The sequence below is a fragment of the Antechinus flavipes genome, chromosome 2 (assembly GCF_016432865.1).
Source record: "Antechinus flavipes isolate AdamAnt ecotype Samford, QLD, Australia chromosome 2, AdamAnt_v2, whole genome shotgun sequence".
In the NCBI taxonomy this organism is placed as follows: domain Eukaryota; kingdom Metazoa; phylum Chordata; class Mammalia; order Dasyuromorphia; family Dasyuridae; genus Antechinus; species Antechinus flavipes.
This window is the reverse complement of record NC_067399.1, coordinates 397,211,092-397,225,033: the sequence shown is the minus strand read 5'-3', so window position 1 is coordinate 397,225,033 and position 13,942 is coordinate 397,211,092. Positions and strand designations below refer to the sequence as shown.

At 34.8% G+C, this 13,942-nt stretch overlaps 1 protein-coding gene across 5 annotated transcripts in view; it reads left to right on the top strand.

The window, feature by feature from the left end:
* PPP2R2B (protein phosphatase 2 regulatory subunit Bbeta) overlaps positions 1-13,942 on the top strand; it is a 476,855-nt gene that overhangs the window by 95,161 nt on the left and 367,752 nt on the right. The window contains exon 1 of one of the 5 annotated variants that reach the window (XM_051978673.1): positions 9,824-9,929. The exons of the other annotated variants lie outside the window; for them this stretch is intronic. Coding sequence (XP_051834633.1) covers positions 9,875-9,929 — 55 coding nt within the window. The 5' untranslated portion in view covers positions 9,824-9,874. Of the gene's footprint in view, positions 1-9,823; positions 9,930-13,942 lie in introns of those variants that run through there. 5 annotated transcript variants of the gene reach the window in all.

The window sequence follows — 13,942 nt, the reverse complement described above, 5'->3', positions numbered from 1 at the left end:
AGGGCAGGACTGTAAGGCTGAGCTGATTCCCATCAATGCCCTTCCCAATTAGCCTCAGGGAGTAATCTTATCAGTACTTCAGGCTTTTGCTGCCAACCCCACCTCCTGACTCAGGACATTATCAGTTACTGAGCTCTTTCTTCTTGCATTTGTAGACAAATTCAAGCTCTTTTGGCATCTTCATCCTACTTATCAAGCATTAAATTGAGATTCAATGTTACATCCTGCCCCACCACCCCAGCAGCAAGACTCCCCCAGGGTTGTACTCCCTCAGGGTTGAAAAAGCTGGGTGCTAGAACCAGTCAAATTGAGTAACACTAGAATGGTTATTGAAGAAAAGGATAATGTATATTATGATACTGGATGTACATTTGAGAAATAATTTGCTATCACATTTATAAATATGAAATACAAACTTTTGGTAAAAAAAAAAAAATCAACATCTCCTCCCACCTCCAATTCTTGTTGGGGGAGGGAGAGAAAGGAGGAAAATAAATGCGATATTAAGTGTAGGGCTAAAGACATTAGAAAGGTGATTTCTTTGGGAAGTGTCATCTACTATAGCTAATAGTCACTAATATCATAATTAATCTATCCATTATTGACATTTTGAGGTTGTTTAAACTATTACATAATCACTTTTGGTGCTGTCATTGAATTCTTATTTGGTATATTTTATTATTTGCAAAACTGGGCTTGCAAGATCCTAAGTGATATAATCAAAAGTGACAATTTTCAATATAGAAAAAGTAAACTCTCAATTAATGTCATAATTGGATATCAGTCCAAAAAAGGCAAATTAAATATTATTTCAAAGACTGCAGCAATATATCCCTAAAGTTATTAATTATGATCAATTTGGATTCATACCAGAGATGAAACAGAAAACCAATTAATATAATTAATTACATTAACAACAAAATCTTCCCAAATTGAATAATTATAGCAATAGATGCAGAGGAAGGAGGGAGGGAGGAGAATGTCTTTGACAAAGAACAAAACTCATTTATATTAAATACAACAACAGAAATAAAACCTTATAAAACATAGGCAGAGAAAAACTTTTAAAAACATATTAAAATTATTTCTATAACCTAAAATTAGCATTATTCACAGTAAGGAAATATTAGAAGATTTCTCACAAATACAGGAGTAAAGCAAAGATGTTCTCTTTAACCACTGTTACTTGATATACTTCTAGAAATATTAGAAAAAGCTACAAGACAAGAAAAAAGAAATGAAAAAGCATTAATACAAAGAAAGAGGAGACAAAATTACCCTTATTTGGTGAATACATAATGGTTTATTTAGCTTTTAGAGAATAACAAAGAAACTAATTGAGACAATAAATAACTTCAGTAAATTAGTGGGATATAAAATAAACCCATAAAACCAGCATCATTTCTACATAGTAATAACAAAATGCAGGAAGAAATAATAAAAAGAGAAACACATGCAAATTAACTACCAAAAAATACTTGGGAGTCAGTCTACCAAGACACATTCAAAATGTGTATGGCTATAATTACAAAACAATCCTTTAAGAGCTACTCAAATAGCTAGAGGATATTCAGTAATTGTGATTGGGCCCTCTAAATATAATAAAACTAATGATGCTACTTAAATTATTTTATGTATTTATACAATTACAAATGAAACTACCTTGCTAATCAAGAACAAAATTAACTTAAAGGAGAAAAGTTCTGAAATCTCAATAAAATAATCAAAAACAAAGTAGACATGAAGGAAAAATAACACTCCCAAGGACTTAATTATACTATAAAGCAGTAATCACAAAATTTATTTGGCAATTAAATTTTTTAAATTTGTGATTAAATTAGTTGATAAATAAAATTGGTGTTAAATGTAGTAAATTAATTTGTTGATTAAAGTTGCAAAACTAGATGAGTGAAACTGACTAGATAAGAATAAATCAATAACAATTGAACTCAACTTAATCTTCAAAGAAAACCACAACATAAATTACTTGTTGGAAGAACTCCCTATTTTATTCAAATTACTGTGAGAAGTAGAAAATAATGTGGCAAAAAAAGATTAATATCAATAATTTTACCATATATTCCAATAAAATGAACATATGATCTAAATATTTTAAATTATACAATAAAAAGGTAGCCTTTCACAACTATTGCCAGAGGAGCATCCTTAACCAAAGAACAGAGATAATAAATTAATAATTTGGATTACATGTACTTGAAAAGCTTTTGCATGAATAAAAGTATTTCAACTAGAAGAAGAAGGGAAGCAGATGAGTGGGAAATGTCATTCTCTAAACTATTTCTAGTAGGAGTTTGATCACTAAAATATATAGGAAACTAAAAAATATTTGAGACCAAATGTTGATCAAACATGAAAAAAAAGCAGTTCTCAATAGCAGAATAGAAAAGTGCTAGAATTCATCTGAAAGATTGCTAATAATAAGAGAAATGTGAATGAAAATTACCCTCAGTTTTAATTCATACCCAACAAATTGACAAAGATGGAAAAAGTGATGGGAATATATAATATGGAAAATTGTAAAAAGAAAAGTACACTTATGCAACTTGTGAATTGGTCCAATCATTCCAAAATGCTTTGTGGAATTATACACACAAAAAAGGGACTAATTTGCATACTCTGATATGTAATCAAAGAGTTCAAGGAAGGGGAAAAAAAAAAAGATGAAGAAACATCTCATAGACACCAAAATATTTGTAGCAACTTTGGAAAGAGGTGAGGTGGGGGGAGAGGGCAGAAGAAAAGGGGGAGAGTGATATCAAAAAGGTAGAAAGAAAGCAGATAGACATTGGTCAGGGAATGTTAAACAAATTGTGATCTATATATGTAAGAAAGTATCTCTTTAATGTAAGAAATTATGAGTAGGATGAATTCAGAAAAGCATAACATATAAACCCATGCAGAATAAAGTAAGCAGAACCAGGAAAATATATACCAATGAATATACCAGTGTAAATGGAAATGACAACAACCAAATAATTGAAACTGGATGCTGTGAAATTCTAATGACTTTGTTTGGCCCCCAAGAAGAAATATGAAAATGTATCCCATCCCTTCCTTGAAAAGGTGAGAGATTATGGATGTGAAACAAACAATAGTTTTGTACTTGATTAATGTATTGTTACTTTACTTTTCTCTTTTAAAAAGTCATTATTACAAAAGATGGGGGAGGATACAAAAAGGAAATATTGTGAAAGATATGTGATATCAATGAAACTTAAAAAAAGTCATTGCAAAGATTTAAAACCTGCTGGATTGAAAGGATTAAATTGAAAGGAGTATGTTAGTACTCTTCCTGAACGATTAGATAAACTCTCAGAATAGTAGAAACATAGAATTTGAAAACTGGAAGATGATCTAAACCCCAACACCTCAACCCCCTACCCTACCCTCACCCCCATATTGTTCAACAAAGGAAAAACCCGAGACCCAGAGATGGGAAGTGAATTGCCTAAAATTGCATAGATGATTAGTGGGAGACCTGATACTAAAATTTATTTTTCTGACTTTCTGATCAGGGTTGTTTGTCCCCCACCCTTAATACAAGAAGTCCAGAAGGCAGCATGGCACATTGAAAATAGTATTGTTAGAAGTGATTGCTCAATTTCTCAGTCTCCCTGATACCTGACAAAAATACTGGAGGAGGATTACTATTTCCTTTTCCAGCTCATTCCAGATGAGTAAACTGAGGCAATCAGGGTTAAGTGACTTGCCTAGGGTGACACAGTTAGTAAGTGTCTGGGACTAGATTTGAATTCAGGTTTTCCTGACTCTAGGCCCAATATTCCAGCAGCCCTTAGAGTCAGAAAACATTTACTATTTGTGTGACTTTGGACACAATTTCTCTAGGCCACTAGTTTTTCATCCATGAAATGATTGAGTTCAATTGAAGTTCCTTCTAGCATGGGATTATGATCCTATGGTTCTTTGAAATATGTCCTGAAGCTTCAAAAAGAATTAGATTAGTAGCACAAAATCTTTAAAATGAAGGGGCTGAGATATATGATTTCTAAGATCCCTTTCTCCTCTAATATTATGATTCTATTAAATTCTTCCTCTAAAAATTACATTAAATTAAGATTCCTAGAATATCAGTTTAATAACCCAGCTGGACCTGGACAAGTTGCTACTTTTACCTTTAGAAAAAAATATTTGGATTTATTTATGTGAAAATCTTAGATTTAAAATCCATACTGTCATTGTTTGATTATTTAAACAAATATCTCATTGGTGTCCTTGGAGCATGTCCAGTATTTTGAGGGTGGGGGAGAATAAGGATGCCTTGATTTGTGGTTTCAACTAGAAAAAATACAATATAGGAATGATGAGACCTGCCTTGGTATGCACACCTATCCTCAGAGTCAGGCAGGAAAAAAATATGGAGCAAGTAAGGAACAGAGATGTATTGAAAGCATTTCATTTGTGGCCTAGGTGGATGAAGGCTTCTGTCAAAGGGGGATGAAAGCAGTTCCCTGAAGGCTAAAGTCAATGGGGATTAATAAGAGGGCTGACAAATTTTGCTGAGGGATAGACTGATGGAGGTACAGATAGGAATAAGTGATAGACAAGAGGAGAGAGAACAGACATTCAGAGACCTTGATGTGAAATGAAAGGGGATGGAACTTTGAGATGGTATCTATGGCTTGAAAGGATGGTGTGTCCTCCGGGGATCAGAGGAATAGTTGATGTCAGCTGAGATCTCAATGTGTGTTTTTTCAGTCCTATTTTTGGCTGGGGGAGGGGGGCAGTGTGGTGAAGGAGGTGGGAATGGAAGCCCAAGAACAGATAGAAAAAATGGTTCAGCACCTTTCATGAATTAATACTCAGGAAGGAGAGCAAGAGAGGAGAAAACTTTGTTCCCATAGCAAAGGGCTAAGCTGCTAAGGTCATGAGATTCTCTACTTTTACAGACACCACCTCCTAGTCAAAACCTATCAGGATCCTAACCATGACTTCAGAATAGCTACTACAAAGCAAGAAGTCAGATGGCTATGGAATATTAGGGACTGGGGGGGGGGGGGAATTCAATTCAATGCAATGCAATTCAACTTGTATTCAATTCCAATAAGCATTTATTAAGTACTTATTAAACGCCAGAGGAATTGTTAATTGGATAGAAGACCTGGTCTGAACTCAAAAAGACTCATCTTCCTGAGTTCAAATCTCAAACACTTACTAGCTGTATGACTCTGGACAAGTCACTTCACCCTATTTGCCTCAGTTTCCTCATTTGTCAAATGAGCTGGAGAAGGAAGTGCCAAACTACTCCAGTATCTTTGCAAAGAAAATCGCAAATGGGGTTACAAAGAAACCGACAAAATCACTGGACAACAACAAATGCTAGATGCTGTTTTAAGTGCTGGGGACCCAAAGAAAAAGAAAAATCACATAAAATAATATCTCCCCTCAGGGAGTTTACATTCTATGCACATAGAAAATTAAATGTAAAATGGAGACAGAGTAATTTTCAAGGAGAAGTCATTAGTTAATGAGGGAGTATTTGTCTACCTCCTTTAGGAGGTAGTAATCAAGGTGAGCTTTGAAGGAAGCTAGTTTTGTGAGACTGAGATGTGAAGGAGGGGCATTTGAGATGTGGGGAACTACATGGGAGCATTTTCTCAATCCTCATCCTTCTTGACCTCTTTGCAATCTTTGACATTGTTTCCTTCGACCAGCTCCCTCTTCTATCAGTCTCCCACCCCACCCTTTACTTAATTTCTTCCCCTGTCTGATAAGATGGATTTCTATATTCAACTGATAATGTATATTATTCTATCTTTGAGCCAATACTGATGAGAATCAAGTTCATTCCATGCTCATGGCTCATCCTCTTACCTTTTCCTCCTATGTAATAGATCTTTTTTGCACCTCTTCATGTGAAATAATTTACCCCATTCTTCCTCTCCTTTCTTTCTGCTTCCAGCGTACTTCTCTTTGTCATCCCTTAATTTTTTTGTCATTCCCTCAAATTCACTTTATCCCTGTACCCTTTGCCTATACAAATTTTAAAAAAATTTAAAGAATTAAGTAACCTCTTCCCATGTAGGGATATAAACAGATTAGCTCTATTGAATCCCTTATATTTTCTTTCCCCTTTTTACTTATTTATGTTTCTGTTGGGTCTTGGTATTAAAAACTAAATTTTTGATTTAATTCTGTTCTCATCTTTGTGAAAGCTTGAAATCTTTCTATTGAGTAGAATGACCATCAACACTTGCCAAGTAATTGGATGTGAAAGAGGAAGAGGGAAATGTCCAGGATCAGTAAATAAGCTTTTAGGATGCCTGGATAACTGAGGCTATGGATCTGGATAACAAGATGAAAAGTGGAGTCCTCACCAGAAAAAAGAGAAGGGGTAAGGGTACATAAAAAAGAAGAGAGGGAAATTATGGGGGGAAATGTAATTTTAGGACTTAAAGAATTAACAAACAAATATCTTTAATGCTAATTAAGAATGTAATATCTAGCTAAGTGAAATGAGCAGAACCAGGAGATCATTATACACTTCGACAACGATATTGTATGAGGACATATTTTGATGGAAGTGGATTTCTTTGACAAAGAAACCTGAGTTTCAATTGATAAATGATGGACAAAAGCAGCTACACCCAAAGAAAGAATACTGGGAAGCGAATGTGAACTATCTGCATTTTTGTTTTTCTTCCCGGGTTATTTATACCTTCTGAATCCAATTCTCCCTATGCAACAAGAGAACTGTTCGGTTCTGCAAACATATATTGTATCTAGGATATACTGCAACATATCCAACATATAAAGGACTGCTTGCCATCTAGGGGAGGGGGTGGAGGGAGGGAGGGAAAAAAAATCGGAACAGAAACGAGTGTCAATATAAAGTAATTATTAAATAAAAATTAAAAAAAAAAGAATGTAATATCTAAACATCATTAATAAAAATCCAAGAATACCTAGGGATTTCTGGATCATATAAATTTCAGGTGAAGTTAATGAATATTTATTAAACCTCTCTTAGATGCCAGTTACTGTGTTAAGCACTGGAAATACAAATAAAAGGAGGAGACTATCCTTGACTTCAAGGAGCTCACAGTCCAAGGGGGAAGACAATGTAAAAACAACTATGTGCAAACAAGATATATTTTTTAAATTGGAGATAATCTTATTTTAAAATTTTAAAATTATTTTCTTTTTTTTCAATGACCAAACATTTATGTCTTTTCTCCTTCCTATCTCTTCCTCCTGCTACCAAAAAAGAAGAGAGGGAGGAGAGAATACGTTTTTCCCTGTTTCTTTGAAGCTATCTTTCATGTTATTTTTTACAGCACTTTTATATTCCATTATATTCATATACCATACTTTCTTTCCCAATAGATGGGCATCCCCATAGTTTCCAAGGTTTCTGCCATCAAAAAAAGAACTGGTATAGATATTTTTGTACAGATAGAACTTTTTCCCTCTTTCTTTTATCTCTTTAAGGTATATGCCTAGAAGTGGTATACCTAGGTCAAAAAGCATGTGCTGTTTATTAACTTTGGGGGCATAATTCCAAATTACTTTCCAAAATGATTGGACTCATTCACAGTTCCACCAACTGTGCATCAATGCACCCTTCCAACATTTGTCATTTTCTTTTTTTTGTCATCTTTGCCAACCTGATGGGTGTGAAGTAGAACATAAGAATGACTTTAATTTGCATTTCTCTGGTCATTAGCAATTTGGAGCTTTTTATATGACTATAGTTCTTGGGATTTTTCCCTTGAGAACTGTCTATTCATATCCTAGACCATTTATCAATCAGGAAATGGCCCTTATTCTTATAAATTTAAATCAGTTCCTTATACATCTTGGAAATGAGACCTTTGTTAGAGAAATATGCTTCAAAGATTATTTCTTACTTATCAATTTCCCTTCTAATTTTAACTATATTAAATTTTATTTGAATAAAAAATTTTAAGTTTGCATAAACAAAATTGTCCATTTTATCTTCTGTAATCCTTTCTATTGTATTTTTAATGATGAGCTATTCTCCTATCTATATATCTGATTGGTAATTCCTTCTTTATTTCTCTCATTTATTATGTGATCTTTTATAAGTGAGAAATATATCATTTTGGATCTTGGTGTAAAGTGTGAGGTCTAAATTTAATTTCATTCAATTTCTTCCCTTTCATCTAGTTTTCCCTTTTTTTTTTTTTTTGGTCAAATTATAAGCCCTCACCTCAATATCTGGAATCTTTGTGTTTATTGAACATCAGGCTACCAGATTTATTTTCTTCTATCTGTTGTATGTCTCATCTGTTCCACTGATGGATCTCTCTATTTTTTTTAACCATTACCAAATTGTTCTGATCTGGCATAACTAAACTCCCTTTGTTCATTCTTACATCCCCCCCTCCCCATTTTGACCTTTTGTGCCTCCATATGAATTTCATTATTTTTTTTTCTAGTTCTGTAAAGCAATTCTCTGGTTGGTATGAGTCCAAATAAGTAATTCAATTTAAGTAGTAGTGTAATTTTTATTATATGGGCCTGGCCTAGCAACAAATACTTGATAATTCTCCAGTTATTTAGGTCTATCATCATGTCTGTAAACAGTGTTTTGTATTTGTATTTAATAAATCTTAGCGGGCAGACACTATCATTAAGGAGGATTGTAAAAGAATTCTTGAAGAATTCTGGGATTTGGCTGAGACTTGAAGGGAGCCAGGGGGCAGAGCTCAGGGAAGGAGGGAAAGAGATTAATACCAAAGAATTTTTAGGGAAAATCCCAAGGACCACAAATTGAATCTTCTTAATGAAGTGACATTGCTCAATGGCTTTGCCTAAATTTTGTTCTTATTTCATTTATATATATTTTATATGTATATATTTATATATAAGAAAAATGTTCTTATTTATTTATATCAACCGTTTCTTGATAGTCACAGGGGAGGATGAGAGGGGAGGAGGTATTCCTCAACTCACCTTTCCTCTCTAAGGTCTTTTGAACATCTTCCATTTCTCTGGCTTTTGGGGGATGAGAGATATCTGATATGTATATACCAACAACCACGTCTTTGCTCTTATTTATAAAGAAACAAGGGCCTGAATCCTCATTAAGACCTGGTTTTAACCTTCATTTTGCTATAAAATAAGCTTTTAAAAAATTATATTTCCAATCCTACTTTTGTTTTACATAGCTGAACCATTTGTCCTTTTTGTTGATTGGTATAAAGAAAAAAATTTTCTAATAGAATCTGTATTTGATCTTCTATATTTATTTCTCTTCTCAGTTTCCATCTAGAAACTAAATTCCCAAATTTAGAGGAATTGAGGAAACCCAATTCCTAAGAATACTTAGAGTCCTGAGCATTCAGATTCTAGACAATGAAAAGTTGAGTATTTGGTCTATCAGTCTACTTTTAGTTAAAGTGTTAAGAAGGGGCTTGGTCTCTGACTTCCTTGTCCTAAACCCTAGTTCTCAGTTCCACAATGTTAATTTTTTTTTCCCTAATAGGTATGTTTGCCAAATCAACAGTGAACTAGAGACAAAATGGCTCGACTCCTGCCAATGAGTTTCTCTGGGTACAGATGCCTGAGTGGTTCTGTGAAATCTGCCAAGTGGTGACCAGGCAACACCCTTCTTACCACTTCCCTCCACCCCACACCTCCTCCCACACACACACACTCTTTTCCTCCACCCATCAATATCCCTGAGGAAAATTAATTGACCTCAGCTGATGGATAGTGTGTGTGTGTGTGTGTGTGTGTGTGTGTGTGTGTGTGTGTGTGTGTCCATCTGGCTGAGAGCCTGGCTAAAACTCATGTTAGAGCTTTGTGTGGTCCCTAAATTAGAACTTAGACAATCCAGCCAAGGGGAGCAAAGATAACTCCTTTATTCATGAGTATGATGGAACTCCTGGGGTATATTCACTCCTCTCCATCTCTGAAAACAGGTATGTTATTTCTGTGGATGGCTGATAGGGGGATGGAGTGGGAAAGCATGGTGATGGTGAAGATTATCATACATTTTGATTAGTTAGAAAGAGAATATTAGGTGCCCTCGATTCAGGTGGGAGAGTTGGATAATTGAGTTGGATTTATTTCCCCTTCAAAGATCAGAAGTTGATCTTTGTTGATAAAAATCTTAAAACAGCCTTTTAGGGACAGAAGGCAATTTTTCTTCCATGATAACAAATGAATATAGTTAAGTGTAAGATAAGAAAAGGAGGGTGCTTGATTGAATGAAGAATTCAGCTATTTTTCTATTCATGGGAATATGACTTTACAAAAGAATGTTGCTTATAGTAAGTAATAAGATTTTGAAGGAGGCATAACATTGGGTTTCTGGTGCTGGGTGAACTACCTAGTCAAAATCAATAAAAATTAAAAGTTATCGAGGGGCAAGTATTATTTTCCCTGATTCTAGGTTGCTACTGTGTTCTGGAAAATTAGAAATGAAAACTCTGTAGTATGTCCTTCCCAGGAACCTGCTGCATATTGTCAACAGAAATGGCCCAGGGATAGGGGAGGGGAGGGGAGGTAGCCAGCTACATTGGCAGAATTGATAGGATTTACTAAGAAGAAGTGAGCCAAGCTATTACAAATTCTTTTTGCTCTGATCTTCCTCACTCTGTATTATTTAAGAGGTTGAAGAACTACTTTCAAGAATGAATCTATTCAATCAACAAGTATTTACCTTGTTCAACCAAAACTACTAATTAAATGTTGGAAACACAAAAGAATGAAGTTAAGAAAATTAAAATTTAGGTGAAGATGGGAAACCAAGATAGCATAGAATTATGGAGATAAACTTGAAACATATAATTGAGCCTTAGATTTGAATTGGACTAGATGGATAATAAAGTCCCTTGCTACTCTAAAATTCTGTGATTCTGTCATCTTAACAAGAACCATAAAATTATACTTAGGTAGTTCTAGGGAAAGGACTAACAGCCCTCAGAGTGTGATGCAGAGCCAAAGTACCTGTATATAGTGTTGGAAAATTAACTGGGTCAACATTTGTCACATACATTTTATTGTGCACTATTTGTAACTTTCCAATATTCAATTTGGCTAATGGAGAATTCTACTCAGGCATTTCCTGCCCAAGCATCCAACCTAAAAATCCTCCTTAATTGGCTAGGACTTTCCACTGAAAGTTCACTCAGCTGACTGATTAGGGGTTGTCTTCATAAGGATTTGCTACAAATGTTGGGTGAATTTGAAAGGATGAACTGAATGTTTCCAGAGCCTGTTCCGTTGTATATGTATAACTCAGTTCCTCAGTAGCCTGTTGGAGCCATTCATTCAGCAATCAGTCATTCAGTCAACAAGCATTTATTAAGCACTTGCTATGTACCAGACACAGTGTTAAATACTGAGAATACAAAGTCAATAGTGTGTAATATTCAGACTATCCAACCAAACTGAGGCTGACTGTCTTCTAAAACAGATAAGCTAGAAGCATAGATAATTGTGCAGGAATTTTACATTTAATATTTCTGTGTGTATAAAAGAGAATGAAAGAGAGAATGAGTGAGAGAGAGAGAGAGAGAATGAGAATATAGTTTTTTCTAAAACTTAGTAACATTTTTGCAGCTACAACCTTAAAAACATTTTACCATTTTCCAGAAGCTTTTCCATTTTTCATATTGTTGACTTTACCTCAGGATATCTACCAATTTATTTAGAAGAAAATTAAAGTTTTTTTTTTTCCTTCAACCATCACTTCTCTCTCCAAAGATCTAAACCTAATACTGCTCATGCCTCAAATTAGATATTCTGATTCCTCTTGATCTTTCTTATTAGAGCATTACATTAGTTGATATAATATAACAAAGTCCCCTGGCTTTGGAGTCTAAAGCCCCAAGTTTAAATCCCATATTTGTTACTACCTGTATGACTTTAAGCTCCCCCCGCTCTGGGTCTTGATTTCCATATCTATTAAATGAAGAGAGTAGACTAGGTAATTTATAATGCCCTTTCCAGCTTTAAACTTATGATTATATGATCTTAAATGATTGAACTTCTTGATGCCTTATATTTGACATCTGTAAAAGCAAGATGGAGAGCCATTAGGTGGTGCAATGGATAAAATGCAAAGCCTGGAATCAGGAAGGCCTGAGTTCAAATCCAGCCTCTGACACTTACTAATTGTGTTACTGTGGGCTTAACCCTGTTTACCTCAGTTTCCTCATCTGTCAAAAGAACTGAAGAAGGAAATGGCAAACTACTCCAGTGTCTTTGCCAAGAAATTCCCAAATAGGTCACAAAGAATCAGGTATGACTAAAAACCAAAAGTAAGAAGATTTCCTTCATTATCTGCCTTGTAGGATTATATGAGGATCAAATAAGACTATGTTTACAAAGTGGTCTTTGTAAAGTTTATATAGTTTATAAGCTATCTAAAAGTTATTTTGACTATTATGAATATCACATATTTAGATGTTCTCAGGAAGTCACTTCATCTTTCTGAATATCACTAGATAATCTATAAAATGAAGATGGACCAAGTTAATATTGCATTAGACCTTCTGAAGGATACAACTTGTGGGGGGGAGGAGGGGGGAGCAATTAGGATTAAGTGACTTGTCCAGAGTCACACAGCTAATTAGTGTCAAGTGTCTGAGGTTGGATTTGCACTTAGTGCTCTATCCACTGTCCCACATAATTGTCCCTGGGATTTAACTTCTACTACTTCTATCTTTGTAACTTTGGGCAAACGACTTAACCTCAGTTTCCTTATCTGCCACAGGTTTGGTGCAGATCACCTCTGAAGTCTCCTTGTTTTTATTTCTCAGCTACCTTTGCAATTTTACAATTCTCTGAATAAATTCTCATATTCTGTCAGTCTACAAGAACCCTTGTAATATTATTCTAAAACATTCTAGTATTATCTCTTTTCTGGTTTTTAACATTTAACTAGATAAATCTGCTTTCTATTCCTCTATTTTACATTCCTCTAGAAGTTCACATATTTTTGTGCATATATACAAACACACACATGTATATGTGTGCGTATATATACACACATGCATACATACATATACAAGGCTTTAGTCCAGTTTTAAACCATTAAGCTATTAAGCTAAGGCTTTTGGAACATCCAGTATTTGTACACACATGCTCACACATCTCTTTTTGCATCTAATGTCCACCTAGCTCCAGCTTCCTTTTTCTTGCTTTATCATATGTCACTCTCCTTCATGCCCAATCTAAATCATCCAAATCAGCCCTCTTACTCTTCTCATCAACCATTTCCATCTCTGATCTTTGTATTGGCTGTCTCTATATCTGGAAAGCACTTCCTTCTCACCTTTTCCTTGTAAAATCCATGGTTTCCTTGAAAATTCAACCCAAGCTTCCACCTCCCACATGAAGAATTTTTCTGACTAACCTCCACTTGCTAATGTTTTTCTTCTAGGAATTACTTTGCTTTTATTTTGTAGATTTTTAAATATACTTATATTTACATATGTTGTCTCTCTTGACAGATTGTAAGCTCCTTGAGATCAAATGCTAATTTTTTGCTTTTACCTTCAATGCCTAATTTTCTAACGCAGTGCCTGAAATGCAGTGTAAACATTTAATAAATGCTTATTGCTTGATTGATTACTATATCTTAGCCTGAGGTTTTCAATGGGGATGTACTGTCTTTCAATCCAAATTTCCAGGATACCCTCAACTTCTTGTTTGAATACCCATCCCATAAGCAATGTAAGCCCCTTTTGAATCTGTTTTTCTCACGCCTCATCTAACCCCTGTGGAGCCAGTCTCCCAACTTCACAATAGCAAAGTGAGATAGATCCCTCAGCCAGGCTGCCAGCTTGTGACCAAGGCTTGCAATGGTACCCCAGGCTCCCCAAATTGTCCCCCTGCCTCTGATAACTCTCCTTCAAATTATGTGGGGCATTGCCCCTCAAATGATTTCCTAATTTAGGTTATGAAGCAAGCAGCTTGCCATAGA